Source organism: Chanodichthys erythropterus, chromosome 3, assembly GCF_024489055.1.
Source record: "Chanodichthys erythropterus isolate Z2021 chromosome 3, ASM2448905v1, whole genome shotgun sequence".
NCBI lineage: Eukaryota > Metazoa > Chordata > Actinopteri > Cypriniformes > Xenocyprididae > Chanodichthys > Chanodichthys erythropterus.
Genome location: NC_090223.1, coordinates 34,205,391 through 34,232,594, shown reverse-complemented (window position 1 = coordinate 34,232,594; position 27,204 = coordinate 34,205,391). Strand labels below are relative to the sequence as shown.

Below are 27,204 nucleotides of genomic sequence, written 5' to 3'. Positions count from 1 at the left end.
ATGTGTGTGATGCTGACGCAGGAGCCAGCCAATAACGAGTCGGCATTCTGATGTAGAACCTGGAAGTGCTGGATGTAAACAACATATGAGAATGACACAGAAGAGAAGAGATTGAATAAAGTTGTTATTTTTGTTTTGTTTTTGCGCACAAAAAATATTCTCGTCGCTTCATAAAATTAAGGTTGAACCACTGCAGTCACGTCGACTGTTTTAACAATGTCTTTAGTAGCTTTCTGGACCTTGAAAGTGGTGGTTAAATTGCTGTCTATGGACAAGTCATATACCTCTTGGATTTGATCAAAAATATCTTAATTTGTGTTCCGAAGATGAATGAAGGTCTTACGGGTGTGGAACGACATGAGTGTAATTAATGACAGAATTTTCATTTTGGGGTGAACTAACACTAAGATTTTATTGGTCATGTCAATCACATTACTGATTGCCTACACTAAACACTGATCCCTAAACCTACCAGTCTCCACCCCCTGGATCTGGATCCAACCTCACCCTCTGGATCACATGCAGTTAGGAGCTACTGAGAAATCCAGCTTCTGCCTTTCAAATGAATTTTGGTCTCAGATGCTCTTACAAAGCAAAACAATCTCATTTCAGTCTACACCTTTCACATTTTCTGGTCTGGAATGTCGCAAACACGGACACATGAAGTCATACAAACAGTGAAATATCAGAACTAACTGTTCAATAAGGGATCTGAGCTAGCACAGAAGACAGTTTGAGCCCAAACTGCATATGACCACAGCAGTCTAATAAGAAATCGTAGTCTCATTAATAAAACAAAGGGAAATGTTTTACATTAATACAGATTCAGGAAGACCTTGGGGTGGGTGGAAAACAAACAAACAAACAAAAAAATCCCTACAAGCCTCAACCACTCTAAAATGCATGTATTATTGTCATTGGTCATTGCACACATGCAATTCAATATATAAAAGGATATGTACATATGTTCAACCCATTGACAAGACACATTGAGTTTCGTATAAAATCTCACCCATCACTCTAGACCATTTAACATCACACTTACATATACTTTTCAAATACTATATGCATCCGTCCTTAAATGCATTGTCATATATTTCTCTAAGCTACATACACTCTCAAACTATGCAGCGATGGCTATAAATTAACTCTTGGTTTACCTGTTACTCTTATGAAACTGGCCACCGGTCATGTTCTGCTATAATGGTGATGCACTGATGCAAGCTTATTAGAGCATTAAATGCAAAGTCAAATCAAATGAACATTAACATTTAACATACAGTCCTATTTTTTTCATCCAGCCATCTGTCTCCCTGAGGAAACAGAGCATTCAGTAGTGGTATTTTCCAAGGCCCTGAGTTCGAAATGACTTTATATGTTCATCTGAACCATTGGCAGCCCATCTATTCTCAAAGATCGAATGGTTATGTAATGAGATCAGCCCTCACGTCGTGCAGGTGTTGTTTTTTAGGCTAGTTATCAATGGTAAATACTCTACTTGAAGAAAAAAAAAAAAAGACATTGACATCATTATGTATACTTGGGGCACACAAAGCTACTGTTTATTGCTGTAGTGTCAGACTAACCTTTGAAGTCTTGCGCACTATTAGCAAAAAATTGTCTTGTGAAAGATCCAAGAACACCTTGGAAACCAAGTAAGCCCTTTGTTATTGTGTTTTGCTGATTAAACTTTAATATTTCCTCAAACTGTAGTGTTCCTCAAACGGATGGAATAAGCAAGATTAAAATGACAACCCCGCACTTGGGTCCTGACTAAACCACAACACAACTGATGTAATGTACAGAGACCCCGACGACGTCACGGATGGACAGTCACTACCAATCAAGTGACAATGAAGTTCATCAACAGGTCAAGTCTACTTGTGATATTCACATGAATATTATAAAACAAAACTCACCAGGGGTGCTAAACACTACGGCAGACTAAACTAAGATATCTGGAGATTTTTTGAGTGTCATACCTACAGTTGCTCCATTTGCACATGAATACAATGACCAAATCTAAGTTAGATGAAATAAAGAGCAAACAAGTGCAATTTTTTTTTTTAAAGAGGAGGAATAATAAATAAGGTGTCCTACTGCAGTCCAGTAACCATGCTAAAGAAAATTCATGTATAAATAATTGATTCAGTTGCAAATCCAATCAACCTAGTTTTGTCAAAATGAAAGCTGAATATCACCGTCTTGTGTTTTCTTCATCTGACATGCCATCCAAGGAACAAAATAAATCAGAGGCTCCTGGGTTCTTGAAGAAGCATTTAAATCCCATGGCCTGTTCATCATCCTTTGTGTCTGGCTGTATTCAACCTCCAAAACATCCAAGAGTTCAGGTAATCCACAGTCCAAAATCATTTTTTCTTCCTTTTTTTTTTTTTTTTTTTTTTTTTTTTGTTTGTTTGTTTGCTTGGCTCTTTTCGGCCCAGCATACAAAGAGTCCCCTCCACCTAACCAAAATTATAAAAATGGAAGCCACTTGCAGGGAATAAAGTCACAGAGAAATGTTTTTGGATTGTGGGGAGGACAAAAGTGACCACAACAACGTGAGTCACCTATTCCTTGATCCAGAGCATATCAATAAAAAAATATCTGAGTAAAAACCTCACTCCTCTCATCCAGCATTGACATCTTCAGTAAATGTGACATTGAACTTCTTTGTAAAGAGACTCCGTCATGCAGAGGACTGTTCTTTGTCCTTGTGTCCATATTTTCTTCATCTCCTAATGCAAAAGGTAGGAGATTATATATTTCTGCATTTGCCCTTTAATTAAATATACAAACAATAATTTAAATAAATAAATAAATAAATAAAATGAAAGACAGACAGACATACAGATAGATAGACAAATGATAAAACGAAATCTTTACTTCAGGCTGACAATGGAACATTTTTCTTTATCCTCACCTATGTACAACACAGACAGAAACAAACAAACAAAATGACAAATGAACAGATAACCTGTAAAAAGTATGTATGCTCAAAGTGTTAACATCCTAAAACACTAGGTAGAGTTTCATCTATTTTTTCTAGAGCCCACAATTGTTATTTGGCTTGTACTTTCCCCGTCTTTTCCTTGTGCTGCCTCCAACTGCCTCTCTGGTCCTCCTTCCTTCCTTTCTTTCCAGGGGCTGGCGATATTACCCAGTGGCTCTTTTGCGAACACCTTTTCTTGGGTTGTTAGAGTCCCCTGGTCTAAGCTGCCCGTGCTGTTGCACTTTTTCACAGACGGGGGCGCTAGAGAGCTCGGCAGAAGCAGCGACGTGAGCGACAGACTGCTCTGCGTCTCTAAGAGCTGCTGGCTGTCACACGTCAGGTTTGAGCCGCACCGTACCATCCCTACATCCCCATCGGGGCCTTGTCTAGTGCTTCCCGCACTGATGTTCGTTTCACAGTTGCTCTTGCTGCGCTGGTGCCCCCTTGTGGTTTGGAGGTTCTGGGCGGCTGGAGGACTGGGTCTCAGGGTCTCTGTGGAGAGACTGGCACGTTCGTCGAGGAGCGTGTCCAACAGGGGCTGGGGGGTGGATACGACGAAACTGAGCCCTTCTTCCATGGTGGTCGGTAGACTGCCCTCTGAGCTGCCCGTAGCCAGGGAGGAGTCACTGTGAGATGGATACTAAGGACAAAGAGTTTTTTTAAGTCAAGTCACCTTTATTTATATAGCGCTTTTTACAATGCAGATTGTGTTAAAGCAGCTTTACAGTGATAACAGGAAAATAATTTTTGCTGCACAGCAGCTCAAGAAGAAAATAGTGTCATTGTTCAGTAAGTTCAGTACTGATTCATTCCGTTGTAAAAATCATTAGTTACTAATTTAGAGCTGCTATACAGCAGCTCTGGAGAAAACAGTGATGTCATTGTCTAGCTCAGTTCAATTCACACAGAAAGGAGTCAATAAGGGAATTTATGGCAACAAACAGATAAGATGCATAAGCCATACATGTATTAAAGCCCATACAATGTTTGAATTCTGTCAAAGCTCTTGGTGGGTCCCCCTCATTTAAAAATTTACCTATTTAAAGAGATCCACAGAAATGTATGTTGTCCACACAGTTTTGGTTTTGGTTGATTTTTCTAACCTTAAAATGTTAGAAGAGGTAATGTGGTGATATGGATTAATTCAGGAGACAAACACTACTGTGTTGCTCAGAGATGCATAATGTTTCTGTAATTAGTTTGTAACAAAAATAGGCAATATTGTGTCTAAAATGTAATTCGCTTAATATCAATTTCTTGTTTATCGAATTGTATAAAATCAATATCACATTTGCAATCCTGCCGATATTCAGGGAAAAACAGCATGTTTGCTTGTCTTATCTATGCCATATTTTGAATTTTGAGATCAAGTTAATTCGAACTCGAACAATGAGTCTATACCTGTGTAGTGAGCAGCCTGGTGTTTGCTCCAGGAGAGCGTAGAGATGCCCATGATGCTGGGGAAGTTAGACGGAGCCCTCTTGGTTTGTGTCCCGGTCGGCCTTTTGGGGGTGCAGGGAGGACCGCGGCAGCTGGGTGGAAGAATTCAGCTGGGAGACGAACAAGAGTGTTAGAGCGGCTTGAACCTCCAGAAACCTCTGGGTACTCTTGATTACTGCTGCTACAGGGAACTCCACCTGCACACAAATTCAGTTACTGAATTTGAATTGAAATTAAATTCAGGCAGCGAACAGGATGCAGAAGGAAAATTTGAGTTTGAATTTATGGATGTAAAATTCAAATGAAAACCTACAATTTCTTCTGTCACTCCAAACTTTTTGTGGGATGTGGTCTATTCAATGTAAAAAAAAATAAAAATTAACTTCAGTATAATATGTTTCCCTCTCGCTTAAAGAGGCAATTAATGCCCATGTTATGTACTGTAGTAGGCTTTGAAAAATCATAAAGAAGAAAGAATGAGGTATGTAGCTCTTTGCATTGCTAAATGCTAAGAATTTTTAAGTTCATTAGATGAACAAAAGTTTTTAGCTGCTAGCTAAGTTAACAAATTACCTGTAATTCTAGATTAGCTAATTAGGTGTTCAATTCAAATTAAAACTCTTAGCATGACTGAAAGGAAGCCAATTCCTCACTTTCACAATTTTGCAACATTTTACTTGCTTTGCTTGTGAAGGTGCCGCATTACCTATGCTGTGACGAGCAGGTGTGTTATGATGTGGACTTTGTGAACCGCCTCCATGCATTGCCGGCCCATCCTCTATCCCGGAGCTGTGAACCCGGGAGGGTCGCCGTAACCTGCTGTGACCTCTCCCGCCTGTTTCTTCTGAGGTTAGACACTCATCACAGCCCTTTTCCTGAGCAAAAACATTAGCATGAGCTTTCAGTATCCTGGGGAGCCTTTCAGGACTCTTAGATGCTAACATCTTGCTTTCATGGTAAACTAAACGCTTTTAGTTTCTTTGCATCTAGGGATTGTCTGTATAACAGTAAAAGAGATTAAGGAGCAATTAGGCTCTGCTGGATCATCTGAGCCATCTGCCCTACATATTGTCTTTATGGCATTTCTCTAACAAATAGAGATGTTTAAAGTCTGCAGAAGAATAACGCTGGTTGAGCAGCAGAGCTACATGCCCCATGAGACTGCAGGTTTTAGACTAACAGCTTATAGTTATTTGATTCCTTCAATCTAATTAGTGCGAGTCTGGTCATTCTCACTGATTATATTCAATTAAAGGATCATAGTACGGGATGTAAGGGATTACAGCAGTTATATATTTAGGGCATCTGAAAAATGAAAAGAGCATGTATATACTATACTATACTATACTATATCTTAAATCCCACAAATAACATTGTAAATGTACACTACCATTATACATTTTGGTGAGACATTTGTTTGGTAACACTTTATAATAAGGTTTCATTAGTTAAATACTTTAGTTTAGAGAAGAATGAGCAATACTCCTACAGCATTTATTAATCTTAGTTAATGTTAATTTCAACATTTACTAATACATTATGGAAATCAAATGTATTTGTGAACATTAGTTAATGCAATGTGAACTAATGAACAAACAATGAACAGCTGGATTTTTAAAGATTAATAAATACTGTAACAAATTAAAGATTAATAAATACTGCAACAAGTGTACTGCTCACTGTTAGTTCATGTTAGCTAATGCATTCACTAATGTTAACAAATGAGACCTTATTGTAAAGTGTTACCATTTCTTTCAAGAAACTCTTTAGCTTTAGCAAGGACACATTACATTGATCAAACGTGACAGCAAAGACATTTACAATTTCTATTTCAAATAAACTTCATAAAAGAATCTTGAATGAAAAAAATCATGACAAAAATAAATATATTAAAAAAAGGTTCCCACAAAATGTTTAGCAGCACAACTGTTTTCAACATAATAAGATATTGCTTCTTGAGCATCAAATCATCATATTAGAATGATTTCTGGAGGAGGATTTCTGTGACACTGAAGACTGGAGTAATGATGCTGAAAATTCGGCTTTGCATCACAGGAATAAAACAATACATTTTAATATACATTAAAAATAGCAAACATTTATTATAAATTGTAATAATATTTCACAATATTACTATTTCTTTACTGTATTTTTGATCAAATAAATGCAACATTGGTGAGCAGAAGAAAAAAAACATTAAATAATCTTTAGACAAAATAGTACAACATTTTAATATTAACCATTTATGAGTTATTGGCCATAACATGAAAGTAATTAGTGGCTTTCTGATATTAGCAAAAATCCTAATATCAGGGCATCTTTTTTTAAATAGATTTGAATATTTTAAATTGTAAGTGTGGATACTAGGATAATTAATGGGGTGAAGCATTGTGACAAAATCATCTTTCTGTGAGAAAGTTCACCTTGCCCTCCTTGGCAGCCATCTGGTACATGCTCTGCTCGTCCAGGCTGAGGTCATCAGGCAGCGCTGGTGAGGATGACTTATCTGAAAGCTGCTCTGACCTCAGAGACGCCTGCTCCAGTTCAGCCATGTGGATCTGCTGTGGGCCAGAATTTATAGCAATGAGACTTGAGAGGGGTTTTAATCATTAAAATCCTTTCCCAGTATTTGAATTTCTGCAGACTTTTACTATGTGCCAGTCCAACGGCTAGAGTTTGCAGAGTGAGGTGAATTTTGATTAGTAAAACTGTCAAAAGAGACCTTTAATTGTTATGGACAGCATGGTTCATGTCTGACAACGTGATTGAAGAAATTTGGGTAATTCAAGAAGAGAGATGCTTAGAGTCAAACAGAGTGAGTGAGAGAAAAGAGCCTGCAAATCAGAGATGTATAGAGAGCAAAGACAGGGCAATGGAAACAGACTGATGGACTGACATTGTTGGCAGACTGGCAGAATGGCAGGATGACAGGTGTGGAGGTTACCACTTGAATTACTTCTTTCCTGAACTACCCCTATCCTGTCTGTCAGAGTGATGGGACATAAGCGTCGGGAGATTTTGTGTGTGTACATTAAAATATGTACTGTAGTACAACATTAGTTGTACAACATTAGTATCCATCCATCCATCCATCCATCCATCCATCCATCCATCCATCCATCCATCCATCCATCCATCCATCCATCCATCCATCCATCCATCCATCCATCCATCCATCCATCCATCCATCCATCCATCCATCCATTCATCCATCCATCCATCCATCCATCCATCCATCCATCCATCCATCCATCCATCCATCCATCCAAACGTGGCTTTTTAAATCCTTTTGATAACTGATTTCAAACAAGGTTTTCTGAAGCAATTACAGTCATGTGAATTTGAAAATGAACATGAAAATCTAATTTAAAAGCCATTCTGAATTAAATTCTGATGGGTTTGTATGTAGGTTAGTTTAACTCTTTTATTGACAGAATTTTCCAACATTTATGAAAATGCTTCCCCACCATTGACAGAAATTTCTGGCAATCCATGTTTTCACTAGTATATGGTAGGCAGCGCTATTGCACATCTTCTGACACCATCAATACAGACACCATCATGAAACATTAAACAACATATAAATCAAAACTGCATAACGTTACTGAATGAAATGTCAAACGGATGAATAGGTAACAACTAAGAAGCTTTGAGGGTGTTGATGGAGCGATCTACTCCATCTATGTTTTGATCATCAATCTGAATCTGACACAGACGTAGTCTTTGAAAAAAAGCATGATTTTCTAAGTGCATAGTCTGAAGCGCATGACGTAGGTGCACTTAGGGCTTGTCTGATTCCACTTTTGCAAGTGTAACGACAGAAAAAATGGTCGGCGCACCAGGTGCATGGTCCAAAAGGGTTGTACCTGGTCTCTTAATGAATCATGGGTGTGTTTTGGGCTTAACATGCATTAACCAATCAGAGTCTCATCTCCCATTCCCTTTAAAAGCCAGTTGTGCTTGCACCATGGTGGATTGCTATTTACATGGCAGAATTTGCAAGTGGAAAGTCTGATTGCTTCTCCAGAGAGGAATCTTTTTATTTTTAATATTTGGTATGTTTGTGTGCTGCTGCGCATCCCTGTGTGTCTAACAAGCAGAGTGTACACGTGTTGTGTACCTGCTTATAGGCGCATATTATTAACACACCCTTTAAATAACAAAAAAAATACTGCACCATTGACTTTAGACATTGATTTTTGTTGGTCAATGGCACAGCCGTTTTTAGTTGCAATAACAATAATAAAAATAACAAAATAATAATAATAATTGCAACAACAACAACAACAACAACAAGAAAACATGAAAATGAAACTAGCGGGCTGAAACTAGTAAAAAACACTTGCTTCATGCCTGGTGTCACAATGTGTTGAGTGTATGATAGGGCCCTGAGGCTCTGTTCTTTCTTTTTATGTACTGCATGTTCAGATACAATACAATAACAATATAATAAATGAAATATTCTGGGGGCCATGAAATTGTGTGCAAATGATCAAATATGCTGGCGGTGGCTGGCAACTTAAAAAAAAAAAAATGTTGGTGGGGAAAGAATTAATGTAATGTTCTTAAACTCAAGAGTGCATTTGCAACAAACACTGACATCTTCAGTGTGAAACTACCTCTTGCGGATGAGTCCTGCAGTCCTTGCAGACGGGTGGGGAGGAGTAATGATGGAAGACAGAGCCAGAGAGGTTGTCAATCATCAGCATCTCTCCTTCAAATGAATCTTTGATAAGCAGAGATACACTGTCCAGCCACAAGTTCTCCTGGGATACAAACACACATCACCAGAGTTAATAACTCACTGAGTAAATGCAGCACCATAGAGTGGGGGTTTGGAGATCTGGGAACGCTTTCCCAAAAACTATAACGAGGGGGGCACACTAAGACTGTGCAGTGCATGACTCATTATGAATAATGAAGTGTAATTCTATAACAGTTGGGTGACTTAAAAGATATCAAATAGGGATGCACAATATTAAAATTCTGGATACAATAAGCTAATTATGTTATGGCTGATAAATGGCTAATGGTAAAATCCTATAAAATTATACCTAAATAAATATAAAATGAAACACAAAAAAGTTAAATCAATAATTTTAAAACCCACAACTGAATTTGGGCACCACATTACTATAATGTAGATAATAAAAATGGATATTAAATTTTAAGATTAAAATATATTAAAATATAAATGTTATAAGATATAACATTTAATATGTTATTAAATTATTAACATTTTTAATGGTTAACTTTGAGTATTACATGATGGTGAAAGTAAACTAAATGTACATATAGGGGAAATAAGCATGCAAAATTAAAAATCCAATATCGACAAAAAAAAAAAGTAATATTAAGAAGTAATAAATAATAATAATAATAAATAAAAAATTAAATAAATAAATACTCTAATATCGGTTTATAACCATTAAGGTGCCTGTATATATATGCATCCATAATAGCACACATTGAGATGTTCCTTGTACTACAAAATAGAACATCCAACCCACCCACACACACACACACACACACACACACACACACATTAATAAGTGGGGTAGGGTCAGCGAAAGGGTCTCCTTCACTGTCACAAGACTGGTCTTAATGATGGCGTTTGAGAGGAGCCTTACAGCACAGCTTCAAAGAGCAGCTGTATAGAGGGCTAAACCTGCACACACACACACACACACACACACACAGTAGCTGCTCAGCAAAATCCTTTGAGGGAAAAAATAAATAAATATTGAAAGCGATAAAAGTTCGAAAAAAGGCACCTTTTGAGGCACCTCAAAAGTTTATTGAAATTTGGCTAAACTTGAGGGCTTTAAACACAAACAAAAACCTTTCGCCCCCATCAATCAACATCTGTTTTAGCTTCCTTCATAAATGCCACATCACTCAATTATAATATCAAAATAAAGCAAATGTTATGCAAGTACGATTCCACAACAGAAATATGCTTTGGGGAGAAGGAATAAGGGCTGACCATTCAATATTTAATTTACCCAACAAAGTAATTTAGGAAGCAGTCAACTGAAGGATCAATCTAACACAATCATAATGTAGCGTTGTCTAATGACAATCATTTATTTCTCCTGGTAATTGCACTTTGCGTCACTGCCAGCTTGTTGGAGCCAAATGCTTTTGATTTCCTACACACATATAAACAATTAAGTTGAAATGATTCATTAGAGTTTGATGAAAATTGATCAGGCTGGCCTGCCTGCTAATTCTGAGAGCACTTGCTTATTAGCAAGCAACCTCTTATGTACAACAAACAGGTCTAACAAAAGCCTTTACAGTACAACAAGAGCTGTTACAAACACCGACCAACAGAAAAGTTGTAACATTCACCTCAGCAGCTCTAATGAGAGTTTGACTCCAAGACTTTACACTTGGCCTGAGACCAACTCACAGGCTGCGATTATCCCCTGAAGATTAGCACCTAGGAGTGCATGGTGTTATAGGATCACATACAGCTCTGTAGTCCAGGGGTTTTACCAATTTATGGTTCCAGCCATGACCCACAAAGGTAATGGGCCCGCTCGGGTCTGTTTGTGGCCAATGCACAGGTCAACGTGGTCATGGCCTGTAGTGTGAGAACAATCATTTTCAATATAGCTCTGAGCACGAGTGCCATATTTATGGGTGTTATAGTCTCACCTTGCCGATATGGGTCATAATTCGTATCAGCCGGATGGAGCAGGGAAATGTATAATTGGCAAGGATGGAGTTTTAATGACAATTCAGCATAAGGGAGTATCAATGTCTCAGCATATGGCTACCTCAGCACTCCTCAAATCACAGGTCTCCATAAATCTAAGCATAAGAGAGTGTACACCTCCAAACTATCTCTTTTAATGAGCATTCTGGTGGCTTCCTGGTGGCAAATCATTCAACACATGGTGCAAACAGGTGTGAATTCAAGGAAAAGCAGCATCTGCTGGTTTTACACTTTTCTGAAGGTTGTGTTTTACAGGTAGATGAATTAAGTAGAGACGGTCATGAACTTGATACCGATTCAAGGCATAGTCTGTCTCTCATTCTGTCTGTCTGCTTGTCTATTCTCATCTGCTGACTTTAGCAGCGGTTTTGCACAGTGCTGATCATGAGGAAAATTATGTGTTGCCGGGGACCTAATCAGTACATGATGTTTCCTCCGAGACCGACACATTTATGCACATTGAGTAGCATACACGTGTATTTGTCTATACTACAGTTCAGAAGTTTGGATCCATACATTTTTTTTATGTTTTTGAAAGAAGACTCTATTCCTCTCCAAGGATGCATTTATTTGATTAAAAATACAGTAAAAACTGTAATATAAAGTAATATAATCTATCTATCTATCTATCTATCTATCTATCTATCTATCTATCTATCTATCTATCTATCTATCTATCTATCTATCTATCTATCTATCTATCTATCTATCTATCTATCTATCTATCTATCTATCTATCTATCTATCTATCTATCTATCTATCTATCTATCTATCTATCTATCTATCTATCTAAACAAAAGGCATAATATAACTCAAACCACAAATAAAAATAACTGGCTAAATAAGGGCTGATAGCATAGAAAAAAAACTATACAGAGATTGATAAGCTCTGTTGGCCATCTTTTATGGACACTGTAAAAATCAAATACACATACTCGACAGCACCATGTGACTCAGACAATCATCTTACTTTTCTTGGCCATGGCATACAGTGTGACCAGAAAAGTTGAAGTGATTTGAGGATAAGAAGAGCTGTTCAGCAGAAATGCTGCAGTCAGTGTGTCAGTGAGCAATGCACAATTCAGAAGAGTTGTCTAGAGTGGGAGGTGACTTCCCACTGCATTTAAAATATGTTCTGTTATAAATACACACTGAACTGTGCTTGAACTCAGGATGTAAACCTCTATTTCACAATCTGCTGCTCAGTTTTAGCAGGCTTTACCAGTGTAACAAATAACAGTATGTCTAAACTGCCAAATCAGTTGGAAGCAACTTATTTTCAGATAAATACTGTAAGAATAGTTAAAAATGAGGAACAGTGAAATAAATTACAGCAAATAAATAAAATATTCAGATATTATAAAGATAGAAGCACATACAACATAAATGATAATAAAAAAAAAGTATATAAAAAAAGTATAATTAGAATAAAAAGAGAGAGAGAAAAAAAAAGAAAATTTAAAATAAAGTGCAACAAGTAAAACATATAGCTTTACAGTCTAAGTAGGTGTGCAACAAGGGGCAAGGAAGGCAGTGCGTCCTCAAAAAAATCAGGATGAGAAAATAATCCATATTACAAAAATAAAGCAACACAATATTAAAAAATGTGACAATAAAAAGTGTGCAAGTCACTCGTTTTCCTAAAGGAACACTGTCCAACAGCGACACCCTCAAGTAAAGTTACAGTTGGAGTCTTGTGCCTCCCTTGAGCTCATAGAGAATGAACAGAGCCCCTTAAAGGATTAGCCCACTTTTAAATAAAATGTTCCTGGTAATTTACAAAAACCTTAATTTCTTTTCGACTGACGAAAGAAAGACATGGACATCTTGGATGACATGGGGGTGAGTAAATTATCAGGGAAATTTTATATGAAAGTGAACTAATCCCTTAAGCATGCGGTGGGTTTTCTGGGGGGTAATAGAGAATGAATGGGGGAAAGTCATAAGAGAGGAGGCAATGCCTCTATTGCACTATGAATGGATATGATCGGTTATGATTGGATATGATTGGTTTGTGTGATAAATCCTGCCTCTCAAGGTCATTGAGGTCATTGTTTGCCTCCTCATTTCAGAATACCACTGCACGCCACCGGTGATATATATATCCTTCCTTAAATATAACTACACGACTGTCTACAAAGACATTTTTGTGAAAACTCCGGCTGACCATCTGTGAAAACAAACTTAAGCAAAAATGAAGCTCATTAATGACACATTTGCATTCTTTGTGTTTCTATCCTTCTTCCGTTCTGCTCTCTTTCTCTCTGAGGAGATGAAATGCTTTGGGTCTGCTGACATGGCTTCTGCTTGAAGTCAAACTAGTTTTTCCAATTCGTGTTCTGCTGACTGTCATGCATACCTCTTTCCTGTCTCTGTGTCTCTCTTTGTCTCCCCCTCTCCATCTTCCAGCCCTGAGCCTGCAGGTAGTGATAAGGACTGAGCTTACTGCATGGAAAGCTGCTGCTGTGTAATCTGTGTTGTTGTGTGCGCCTTTGTATTTGTCTGTGTTTGTCACTATCTACCTAAGACCCTGTACAGGTATGGGGCATCACTTCCTTCAGTCTCTTTGGATCTTAGTATTCTAATAAACTAACACCATCACTGGGGCTGTAGTTTCAGCGCATGTGCCTGCACTATGATAGTTGAAGACATGAGACAAAAAAGGTAACAAAAAAGTCTTAAAAGTTTTAGAGACTTCTCTTTCTTGGCTCCATTCACTGGTTTGAATATCTAATTAGAAAACATGGAAACATTTGCTTGAACAGCTATCTGGACTGATACAGCACTTTACATAAATATGGTACTCCCATATGGTGTCCAATAACTTTTTTTTTTAAATTATTTATTTATTTTATTAAAGCATCAAAGACACAAATCCCTTATTTTTTTCTTGTTTTGTTTTTGCTGTGAGAACTCATAGAATTGTTCAAACTGACAAATAGCTTTAAACACAATGATACAAAAATGTTGCATTCCTTAAAAATTGTCGAGAAATACATTTTCAGTAGAAATAAGTAAAATAGTGGTATTAAATATTTTCATTTAATTTTCTAAATTATGTTGCCTGCAATCATTAAGCTCAACCTTCAAACCTGTAATCAAAGTTGTAAAAAAAAAAAAAAAAAAAAAAAAAAGATTTTTTAACAAGAAATAACTTTATCAATATTATTAAACAAATATTTTGCTGAACTCTTTACTTGCTAGATGCTATATGAAAAATAAATGTGTATGATATACAGTACATACATGATATTGTTACGTGCATGCCTTGTTTAGTTTTCATTGTCTCCATTTTGCTTTAGTTCTAGTTCGTTCATCAGTTGTCATGGTTTGTAATTAGTTCCACACCTGTTCTGTTTTCCCCTGATTACTTAATTACTCCCTGTGTTTATAAGCCCTTGGTTCCCTTTTGAGGGAACTCGTGCTGCGTTGAAGACGAAACTTTGGGGAACACCTCCAGTGTGATAGCGTCTGAAGCACGTGTGGAACTAGTCCAATCTCAATTGGTGTTGCATCAATTAGAGGACTTGCCACCTTATTCCCCTGCTTTTGAGGAGCTGCTGGAGGTTGTGACTATCCCTTAAGACTCTGACACAGCCCACCAAACCCTGTTGCACAACATCCGCGGCAAGGTGGGCAAGGCATATATGGCGGCGGGTCAGGCTGGTGCATGCCTGCACATGATGGGCATCATGCAGGCATACCAGGCCGACCTACTAAAGGTGTGCCTTGATGATATCAAAGAGTTACGTCGAGCTGCAGACCTGTCTCTCTAGGATGGCTCATGCCATCGGCCATTCCATGGCAGCATTAGTGGCTACGGAGAGACATTTGTGGCTGAACTTGTTGGGCATCGGTGAGAAGGAGCGGGCTTTCCGCATTGATGCCCCGCTTTCGCCTTCTGACCTCTTTGGCGATGCTGTAAATACTGTCGTCGAGAGGATTCAGGAGGCAAAATGACAGTCAGCAGCATTTCAGGGCTCCAGACTAATTTTTTTTACTAGGAACACTGTAGCCCCTTACTGAAAATTTTAGGAGCGCAAGCAGAACATTTAGGGGCACACCTTAAATTGACCTGCATTGCAATTATTCACATTTTCCCTCATTTTGACTGTGTTACTGACAAATGGCTTGGTAATAAATAGACTTAACTTACATAAATTACAATGTGCAGTTTTATTTTAAGTTTGAAAGACTCCAGATTAACAACTGAGGGCAGCATTATTTTTCAAAATGTCTACTCTGCGCCGAATTTGAGGGGGTCGAGAATTTAATTTGGTGGTTTACACTACTGTCAACCCTGAGCAGGGTTGAATCCCTTTTAGTGAAAGGGGCCATAGAGTGTGTTCCTCTTCACGAGAGGGAGGCCGGGTTCTACAGCCGGTACTTCATAGTTCCCAAAAAGGATGGGGGGTTGCGTCCTATCATAGATCTCAGGGTATTGTTCTCTGAGGAGATTCAGGTTCAAGATGTTAACTATACCTATCATCATGAGTCTATTAAGATCCAAAGATTGGTTTATCATGATAGATCTCAAGGACACATATTTCAACATATCCATCCTTCCTCAACACAGAAAGTTCCTGAGGTTCACTTTTGGGGGAAAAGCGTATAAATATTGGGTTCTTCCATTTGGCCTAGCCCTCTTCCCTCACACCATCACAAAGTGTATGGATGCTGCTTTAGTTCCACTGAGGCTTCAGGGCATTCATATACTCCATTATATTGAAGATTGGCTCATTCTTGCCAAGTCAGAGGAGATGTCGTTCTTCGCCATCAAAGATGCTTGGGGATGAGACTCAATGTCAAGATGATGTCAATGTTTATTCGACATCCTGTTAAGGCAGGAGCTGAGGCCCGGGGAATGGAGACTCCACCCCAAGAAGGTGTTAATTTGGAGGAAGTTTGGCAAAAACGGCAGTGGAACACTGAGTAATTATCTCACTTAATATGTGGCTACTTGCCAGACAAATAAATACTTGAACACAAAATATTAATTTGACATATCTCAAAATGATGCTCTGTACCTGCTTGAGCGTTCAGTTATCAGTTGTAGCAGTAGGGCTGTAGTCAAGTCCACCTTTGTCGAGTCCAAGTCAAGTTCAAGTCCAAAAGGTTCGAGTCCAAGTCAAGACCGAGTCCAAAGAGGTTCAAGTCCAAGTCAAGTCCAAGTCCAAAAGGTTCGATTCCAAGTCAAGTCCGAGTCCAAATGAGACAGTCAAGACAGAGACAGAAAAAAAAAGAATCCTCTTCAAGACCTTCGTACATAACTATTGATAATTTATGTGATGTAAGAGACAGCATATCTTAGATTCTAAAATAATAATCTTGCATTATTATTTTTTGCATTATTACGTTTTTAAATTCTCTACAACTGTGGTTCCCAAACATTTTACAGTCGCGTACACCCTGATGGTGCGTTCACACCGGACGCGAATGAAGCGGTAAGCGCGAGTGATTTACATGTTAAGTCAATGCAAAGACGCGAATTGACATCCTGCGGCGCGTCATTCGCGCGAATCGCGCGAATCGCGCAAGTTGAAAAATCTGAACTTTGGCGAATTTCCGCGCCGCGTTAACCAATCAGGAGCTTGCTCTAGTAGTGACGTGACGTAGCGAGCTGAGGCAGAAATTCGAAACAACAATGGAGGACAAAATCATCGTCGCTGTACATCTTCATACATTTATAGAAACAGAAATAAAAAGGATCGTGTTTGAAAGAAAGTGAGTGAGGAGGTCGGACAATCTGATAAGTTGTAAAAAACGGTCTTTACTCAATTTGAGCTATACATATATATACATACATATTAAGACTACAAGCCAACTAAAGACGACCAATTGAGCTTATTCGCTGTAATTTACAATTATTTCCCCACTGACAAGTTGTGTTTATTCAGAGGAAGTGTGCAGAAAGCAGTTGGAGAGTCTGGGACACATAAAGGAGCGGGAGAGCCCCTCTCATGACCCGAATTCGCGTCTGTTGTGAAGGGATTTTCACGCGCGAATGAAGCGAATTTCAAGCGCGAATGAAGCGAGTAAACTCAAAATGTTCAAGCGTCCAACTACGCGCGAATAGCGTGATTAATTCGCGCAAGTCGCGTCTGGTGTGAACACAGCATGAGGCATTTAACATTCTTCTGCATACCCCTTCTCTTCCACTTAGACTGCTGCAATCACACCTTTTCCATTAAAGGACAATATTTTCCCCTTTAAACTGATTGTGCATTACAGTGTTTTTTTTTTACCTCTATAAATACCTTTATAAAATAAATCAATGTTTTAAATTAAAAATGTCCAAAAGAAAAATAAGCAATGATGTTATAATGTGTGATACTTTTAAATTGAACTAAAACTGCCAGTAGGTGGCGGTAAGTCAATTCATTCATTCATTCAGTAACGACACAAGTGGATGTATTTTTGAAAGGGTAATTGAATCATTGACTCTCATGGTTTTTACACAGCCACAGATTTGTTCACAAAACATCGATATGAATCGCAGTTCTGCTGTGGCTTTGTTTGAACTAGACATGCGCTGATTTCAATTTTCTTGGCTGATTCCGATTTCCGATTTTTGGATAGTGTGATCTGCCGATACCTATTTTTGCCGATTCTGATTTTCTTTCTAAGAACTATAATTGACAGCATATACAAACAAAAATCTACCTTTCTTCAACACAAAGTTTTATTTTCATAAAAAAAAGTAAAACTCAGTAATAAAATAAGAACAAATAAAAAAAAAATTACAAACAGCAAATAAATGCAATAGAATAGAGAGCAATGAAACTAAGTTTTTCAGGTTAAGTAGGTTTTTATTTAGATAAGAAATACTACAGAAATTAAAGTAATCAAATGTGAAATAACACATCCACATTGGTTACCTTAATTTCTGTATTTTTTATTGTAAATATTAAATACAGACTTATTCTTACCATTAAAGTTAAAAATGTATTCAGTCAAGAGCAGAAAGTGATTTTCTTTGTCTTTTGTTCTTTAAATAACATGTCAGACAGCAGCAGGAATATTTCTATTTAACGATCCAAAACTGACTGTGTTTATCTGAATTATTGCCAAGACGAGCATTTTGACATAATTTTGTATGTATTTAATATTTTAAGTGCATTAAGCCACTCATTTTGGTAATTGTGACTCTGTTTGACTCCTGTCTCTGTTTGAGACTAAGCGTGGCTTATTTGCGTGATCAGTGGTGCGCGCGCTTTCGGTGTGAGCACGAAACCTGCAGGAACCGGAGCGAATGAGACGAGTGAGAGAAAGGAGGCGCCCGCGCGAGTGTGTGTCACTTCACCGTGAGAGAAGAGAGCGAGAATGCGCAGCTGACGTTACTGCCTGTGCCGCTGGTAACAATAAAGATCGGCTCGGAATCGGTAAGAAGTGAGACTGAAAAACTGGACTCGGTCGAGACCAATTAGAACTTGTGGCGAGACCAATGACCAAGTCCGAGTGCAAATATCACCGAGTCCGAGACGAGTCTGAGACAACAGAAAAACGTCTCGAGTCCGGACTCAAGTCCAAGTCCGGACTCGAGTACTACAGCACTATGTAGCAGTTGTTGTCGTCATGCAATAACAGACCACTAGATGGCACGATTGAAGAAACGGGATTGATCATTGTAGGGAGCCGTAGAAAAATATAAATGAATGATGCATGGTTCTGCACTAAGCATGGACAGGTTTGTGAAAGGACTGCCAGTGCCAGGTAAACGCAAAGCAGATGATGAATATATGGAAAATTAAAAAATACCAAAACAATGGCAAAATCAAACAGAACCCAGTGATGTTCAATCAGTGATGCTGTTACTGGATGCGGTGTGACCCAACACAACAAATCCCAGACAAACTGTTAAACTTATGCCCAATTCTATTTCTGACAAACTCCAGTGATCTGACACAATGGACAAAAGAATTTGCAACGTTTGTTTTGTCGTGTCCAGTAGACATCACCTGTTGCACCACATCCGGTGCGGTGAAAAGACAAGGAAATATGTCGAGGCATATCTCGCTCGGATTTACCAGTACAAAGATGGGTAATGAAGCCGGACAAGTTAAGATGCCAAGTTGGCTAGCTAAGTAGTACTATATTAATCACATCAAATCATATATAATTTTGCAATCAAGGTCATGTCTGGGTGCTTTTTGGGTGTATGTATATTCAAGGAATGCTGAAAAAATAGTTTCCTCAAAAATATGAAGCAGCACAACTGTTTTCAACACTGATAATAATCAGAACTATTTCTTGAGCAGCAAACCAGCATATTAGAATGATTTCTGAAGGATCATGTGACACTGAATTATATGTTAAAACATTCAAATAGAAATAGTTATTGTTTTTACTAAATAAATGCAGCCTTGGTGAGCATAAGAGACTTTAAAAATAAAAATAAAAATCTACATCACGAACACAAATAGAAGTCCATTAAATTTGGCAAGGTGTGTGTGTACGTATTTTTGTGACATATCAGGACACAAATTTGTATAATGACATGGGTATAACATAGGTATTACAAAGAGATGGTGACTTATGAGGACATTACTCCATGTCCCCATTTTTCAAAAGGCTTATAAATCATACAGAATGATTTTTTTTGAGAAAGTAAAAATGTACACAGTTTCCTGTGATGGGTAGGTTTAGGTGTAGGGCAATAGAAAATAAAGTTTGTACAGTATAAAACCCATTATGGCTAAGGAATGTCCCCACAATTCACAAAAACAAACGTGTATGTGTGTGTGTGGGGGTGGGTTGGGGCATAATATTTTTCTACAAAAGGGGGGTCCATCAGAAAAAGTTTGGGAATCACTGCCCTATTCGTAGAAAGTAGAATCACTGCTGCAACAGTTACAGTCTGAACTCTCCTTTTCTTTTCTGGGTGTAAAGTTCAAATGTTCCAATCTATACTAACCATTGACACCTAACTGCATGAGCATGTAAAAAACGTTTACAATTTAGGTGGATAAACAAGCCCAGCTTCACTATTGAATCCATGTGCTTAACATCGCAATGAATTCAACCCTTCAATTAGGATTCCATTCCTTTCTCTCTCTGTCCTCCTCCTCTCTTCTCCTCTTCTCTCGGCAGTTACATAATCTGCTGCAGAAGCTAAAAATGGACAGGTAAAGACAATTATAGCTCCACAATAGCTGCCTGACAGTGAGTCATCATGTGTGTGTGTGTGTATGTGTGTCTGTGCGAGTGCACCACAACATTTGTCAGTATTCTCTTTTTAGCAGTTCAGTCATGCATGCACGTGAGAAACTTTTCTTTCCTGGTTTGTACTAATAGATTTAATTAAGCAGTTAATCATATTTGATCCTTAACTTAATTACAAAATGTGATTAATTGTAGTTTAGTAGTTTAGTGTTTACATATCTAAGAGAACTTTGCAGACTGACATAATGTGTTTCCATGGCGACAGGACCCAAGCTGGGGCGAGTCCCGATGATCTATAATGAAAACGTCTCATTCTGTGGCTTTTCCTTCCCCCTCATTATGCCTCTTTTGCCCTTTTTAGCAGACCCAAATCATACTTCATGAGCAAATGGCGCTAACATTTTTCCATGCATGAAAACAAAACACTACAGACAGTACGCAAACTTGTACAGAACATCCAGAAATCCATGGCTACTTATGGTACAGTATGTACCACATGATGGTAGAAATGTGTCAATCACTAGAGTTTCTGCTAAAGGGGAGAATATGGTAAGATGAGAGAGTAAACTGTGTCACACATTTAATCTAAAGCATCATTTTGGTCACCTGAGCATATACACAGAAACTGTCCATCATATACTGTGCATCTGACTATGACTGAGAGATGAAAATGGATAAGTGAAAAATAAAGACATTTTATCTATAAGAATATAGAATATGTAATATATTTCCAACATGGCAATTTAAATTTTGTCTAAGCAAATTTATCCAGGTCTTTTGAACATACACAACCATCTAAAAGTTTATAAAGTGTATTCTCTGCTCACCAAGGCTGCATTTATTTGATGAAAAATAAATCATTAATATTGTGAAATATTATTACGATTTAAATTAATTGTTTTCTATTTTAATATATTTTGAAATGCAATTTCTTCATGTGATGAAAAGCTGAATTTTCAGCATCATTACTCCAGTCTTCAGTGTCACGTGATCCTTCTGAAATCATTCTAATATGATGATTTGCTGCTCAAGCAGGGTTTCTATAGTTTTTATAAAGGTAAATTTAAGACTTTAAGACATTTTTTTAATACTAAATATGTAGTATAGCCGTATGTTTTCTAAATGTAAATGCCTAGGGAGAAACACAATGAGTTAGCCTGGGTGCCAGCCCGAACCCCGCCCACAACATTTTTTGGACGGGAAGTTCGGTCTGGACTCGATCCATTGTGGAGTAATTATGCTCGGCTCCCAGAAGGCCGAGCCAATCAAATTGCCAGGGTGGGCTTTAATCGATGATGGACAGGCTATCTGCGGTTACGTAACCACCCACGTCATCAAAGAGTGCTTGTTTTCACCAATGATGACTGCAGCTGGAGAAGTAAGATGTTTAGATTCCGCTATCACGTCTGTAATAAAAGAAATCGACAGCGCATTAACAAAGAACCGCAATCAAGGCATTTGTCGATGGGAAAGATGTGTTTGCCGTCCTTCCAACGGGATTCGGCAAAAGTTTAAGTACAAGTTCAACATATGTCACTTACTGCGTTGCTCTGATTGGTTGTAGGTCTATCCAATTGAGTGCAGAGTTTTTTTTTTACTGGTTCGGTTAAGACACGCCCATAATTCAAGTGCAATGGAGCAGTATCAGACTCACATTCTGCCTAGAATATGAGTATGACGAAGTCAAGCTAACAATGAGTTGTATTAGCAACAAAATAACACGCCAGCTGCACCCATGATACGGCAGCAAATTTCCTTGATTATTACGCCGGAATGAGAGTATAGTTCCTAGCCATACTGGCCTAAGAAAATCGCAACGTTTCATTTTCCGTCAGTCTTAGTACACGATGTAACTACAGAAGAGTCAAGTTTTCAATAGGACAAATATCGAAACTCTTTGGTCATTTTTGAGCGAGATGCTAACGGTTTAATCAGATTCTATGATCTATGCTATGCTATGCTAAAAGTGGTACCGCCAGACCCGGAGATCAGCTGAATGGATTCCAAAATGGTAAAACTCAACTCTTGGAAAATGAGCATATTTTCAAAAATAGTGTTTTTTTTCCTTTAAGGCCCATTGAAAACCTGTCAAGAAATATTTCTTATTATTATAAATGATGAATAAAAGTATTATTTCTTTCAAAAAAGGATACATTATATTGATCAAACATGACATTAAGACTTTTGCATTGTTATATGTAGAAATGTAGACCCCTATAAATGTTTTGAAATTCAATTTTAGGATTTGACTTGCAGCATAATTATATCCATTTTGTGATATATGTCATAACTGGGATTTAAAATAACTCACTATATACATTCATGCATGAATATATCCAACCAAACCATATATTTACCAATTCATTCCTCCATTAACAGTCAATCTATCTCTTTGTCAATCCAATCATCAATCAATCACACCTCCAGTATCCATCATTATGACCATCCATTCAGTCAAACCTTTTCTTAATCAATACATTCCCCCATCTACAATCTATCCATTTATTCATCCATCATTTAATTATTCATCCATTATCTCATTGACAATCTATGCATTCTTCCTTTCACCCAAATCATTAATTCATCAATCCTTTGCTCCATGACCCAATCTATTTATCTATTCATTCATCCATCTAAGCATATCCTAATATTCATGAATACATTCCTCCATCAATCATCTGTTTATCAGTCCATCCATCCATTCCCTGCTAGCACTGTGAGTGTCCTACCTGGGCTGGTGAGTAAAGTTTCCTGGCGCTGTTGTGCTCGTGGGTCCCTGTGTGTGTGTTTGGGGATGGTGGTAGAACAGTTGCTGTTCCAGAGCTGGAACCAGGCCCCTGATGCCCTCCACTGCTCCTCTCAGCTACGGTCCCCCCTCCAGTCCCCCCTCCAATGATGCAGCAGAGTGCTCCCTGGGCCAGCTCCATCTCAATTTCTGCATCCATCTCTGCCTCCTCCTGGGCCTCTTTGTTTGAGTCGTCCAGGTGTTTCATGAGCACTGCCACGACGACATTGATCAGAACAAACTGGGCCGTGAGCACAAAACTCACAAAGTACAGAGGAGAGATGAATTGCAGGCTCGGATTGCAGGCGTACTCGCCCGGCGGGCATTCTCGAAGAGTGTCCTACAGGAGTGAAGAGAGTGTTACCATAAACTTATACAACAGGTAGTTATGTTCATTTGACTGGACAAATCACACTCACTACACAGATTTCCAATACTCAATCCCACTTCTTTTAGAACTATATTTTTTGGACTTAAATAGCTGCACTGTAATGAGATTTATTTTATTTTATGAAGGAAAACAAGACAAAAAACTGATTAAATGAATTTGGCATTATATCTTCTCTCTCTCTCTCTCTCTTTTTTTTTTTAAATGACAAGCATATTTTTTTAATACTTTAAATTTACAATGGCCTCTACAGATGGCTGATAACCAGTGCTTTGTGTGACAAATGACTTCCCCTTCCTCCTCTTATCATCTGCAGTTTGATTATCATGAGCAACAGGAACAATAGGAACAAATCCCAAACTGCCAATTTAATTTTGATTTATTCTGATGTAACAAACTCTACCTATATTTTTTCTTCGAAAAGCTGCAGTGACTGAGAGGCACATGGGTGCAGGGCTGTTGCGGTGGCTTCTCTGCAGGTATGTCGAAACTCAGGTTGTAATTTACAGCTCTGATTATGGTGCTTTAGCTGCCAGGAAACCATAAAACTCATTGTGTGTGTGCCTAATGGGGGAAGCCTGACACCCTCCATCAAATGCACACTCTGGTATGTGTGGGGTGTTACGCATCGATGTGTTCTCATTTATTCAGGTGTGGTTTACTACTGCGCTGAATATGCTGAGCTGGTAGTTCCTCCATCATATACCTATCATATAAACGCCAGGTTGGAGGGAGAGCAGATGAAAGGCGCCAGATTCTCTTTATACATGCCGATAAGAACTCATTCCTCAAAGACAAGTGTATTAGAAATGAGAAAGATACAGAGAACATGAGAGAAAAACAATGATAAAAGAGGCTATAATGAAAACGTTCCAACCAAAAGAAGGGATCAAGAAAAGTGCGGAAAAGTGAACAGATTGTAATGCTGTAGATATATAAGCCACTTCCTCAAAGGACTTTTCATAACAACCTATCCTGGCCTCTTTACTGCGGTGACATTAGATATTATACAACATATGCGTCTTGCTTGTGAATGTGTCTCTGAAGTGTCTGGTCATATCATCTGCAAGTAATCTGTCAGCTTCTTCTGTTGAGTACTCTGCACTTAAATGGGTACTTTTAAGCACAGCTTTTAAGCACACATTTTTCCTGAGCTGATTTAGTTCCCAACACTTTATGAAATGACAGTGTTGTACCGAACACAGAATAAGCAAGTTCTCATTTGATTTGCCTTTGTTTTGTGTGTTATAATGAATGCAGATTCAGCATCAGAAGTGCTCATTCTCTTCAGTTCCAGAAAGTGACAACAGCAATGTTTTCTTGTCTATTCTACATGTCAATTGTTTTTCCATGATGTAATCATAAAACCAAATACGAAGAAATGCATCCCTGTTGCTGATACAGTACAAACCTAATGTAATTAGTGTTTATTTATTATGATCTTGAACATCTTATATTAAAATCTAAATCATATTTGGTTTTGAACTGCTGATCACTGCATTCATCCACTAATCTAGAAAATCCCAGGAACAACAGTGGCAGATGAAAGGATGAAGATATCAAATTAAATATGTCAGCTCATTTGAATACTTAAATCGGCTTTAAGGGGAAAGACACTGAATTTACTTTTTTTTTTTTAAACGCATCTTCAAATAAATTAATCACATAGAATGTTTAGTCATCATTTAATATGATTTATGCATTAATTAAAGGTGCCCTAGAATTAAAAATTTAATTTACCTCGGCATAGTTAAATAAATAATAAGAGTTCTGTACATGGAGATGACATACATTGAGTCGCAAACTCCATTGTTTTCTCCTTCTTATGTAAATTTGATTTGTGCAAAAGACCTCTGAAGAACAGGCGAATCTCAACATAACACCGACTGTTACGTAACAGTCAGGATCATTAATATGTACGCCCCCAACTTTTGCATATGCCAGCCCATGTTCAAGGCATTAGACAAGGAAAGGCAGTATTAACGTCTGGATGTGCACAGCCAAATCATCAGACATTCTGCAGGTAAGTAAGCAAGGACTATAGCGAAAAATGGCAGATGTGATATTTGTAAATTATCTTTCTAAATGTTTCGTTAGCATGTTGCTAATGTACTGTTAAATGTGGTTAATGTTACCTTTGTTTATTACTGTATTCACAGAGACCAGAGCCATGTTGGTATTTTCATTATTAAACACTTGCAGTCTGTATAATTCGTAAACACAACTTCATTCTTTATAAATCTCTCCAACAGTGTGTAATGTTAGCTGTAGCTCCGTTAGCCGCAGCATAGGCTACTATCAGAATCATTCAGAATCAAATGTAAACATCCAAATAAATACCATACTTACATAATCGGATATGCTGCATGATGAACACTTTGTAAAGATCCATTTTGAGGGTTATATTAGCTGTGGGAACTTTTGTTTATGCAGTGTATTATAGAGTCGCGAGCTTGGGGCGGGGAGCATTTAAAGGGGACATGCACAGAATCGGCACATTTTTAATTATGGCCCAAAATAGGCAGTTAAAAAATTAATAAAAAAAAAAATCTATGGGGTATTTTGAGCTGGAACTTCACAGACACATTCAGGAGACACCTTAGACTTATATTACATCTTGTGAAAAAGCGTTCTATGGCACCTTTAATAATAATGAGCTAGGTACTTGCAATTTCAGGTAGTCTGTGTACCTACACTTCTGTTCAAAAGTTTGGAGACAGAATTTTTTCTTTTTCTTTTTTTTTAAGAAATCAATACTTTTTTAAGGCAATGACAAAAGTGACAGTAAACACATTTATAGTCTAAATATGTAATACATTTATAATAGTCGTCTAAAATATTTCTATATTCTGAAAAAAAAGTAATATTGTTTCCACAATAATATTAAACAATACAACACTGATAATAATAAGAAATGTTTCTTAATCATCTAATCATCATATTAGAATGATTTCTGAAGGATCATGTGACACTGAAGACTGGAGTAATGATGCTGAAAATTCAGCTTTGCATCACAGGAATAAATTACACTTTAAAATATATTAGAAAAGAAAACAGCTGTAAACAGCTTTAAATCATAATAATATTTAGCAACTTTTAAAAACATTTAAAAAATCTTATGACTCCAAACTAAATAAATAAAAGTTTAAAAAGATTTTTTACTAGCTGTCCCCACCTCTTTTTATAACAAAGTGATGCTCATGGTACTGTACCTTCATGATGCCGTTCCAGTTGTCTCCAGTGGACACCTGAAAGAGGGTGAGGAATGCCATGCCAAAATTTTCAAAGGTGGCATGTCGACTCATTCCCTCACATGGGTAGTCCTCATTGCAAACTGAAGGAAACAGATAGAGACATAAAGAGACTTTGTATTGATGCATACTATTGTGAATGTTATCACCTAAAAGCTTTGTCTCAATGTTACCTATGCAGTCACAGGCATTTTTGAGAATGTAATACACAAAACACTCACATACTCACGCACGCACGCACTCACCTATCTTTATAAATCTAATTTTTACTGTTAAAGTTTTTTGAATTTGATCCAATTAAAAAATTTCAAACCTGCTCAAAAGCATTTTTTAAATTCATGATTAACAATGTGTGCTTATACAAACTGACAACCACGAGTGAATCGCATTCAATTATATGAACTAAAACAAGTAGGCTATATTTACATACTACAACTAATCTGACAGTCCTTTATACAGGT

General features: G+C 37.7%; 1 protein-coding gene across 3 annotated transcripts in view; it reads right to left on the bottom strand.

Annotated features, from left to right (window-relative positions):
* Positions 1-379: 379 nt before the first annotated feature.
* Positions 380-27,204, bottom strand: part of cacna1ia (calcium voltage-gated channel subunit alpha1 Ia) — a 117,392-nt gene continuing 90,567 nt past the window's right edge. The window contains exons 30-37 of one of the 3 annotated variants that reach the window (XM_067381897.1): positions 26,705-26,826; positions 23,049-23,444; positions 9,052-9,198; positions 6,856-6,993; positions 5,139-5,307; positions 4,746-4,784; positions 4,394-4,629; positions 380-3,632 (exon numbers count right to left, since the gene is read on the bottom strand). In XM_067381897.1, the coding sequence (XP_067237998.1) occupies positions 3,033-3,632; positions 4,394-4,629; positions 4,746-4,784; positions 5,139-5,307; positions 6,856-6,993; positions 9,052-9,198; positions 23,049-23,444; positions 26,705-26,826 (1,847 nt within the window). In that variant the 3' untranslated portion in view covers positions 380-3,032. The remainder of the gene's footprint in view (positions 3,633-4,393; positions 4,630-4,745; positions 4,785-5,138; positions 5,308-6,855; positions 6,994-9,051; positions 9,199-23,048; positions 23,445-26,704; positions 26,827-27,204) is intronic. The other 2 variants (XM_067381898.1, XM_067381899.1) reach the window with 2 other exon arrangements.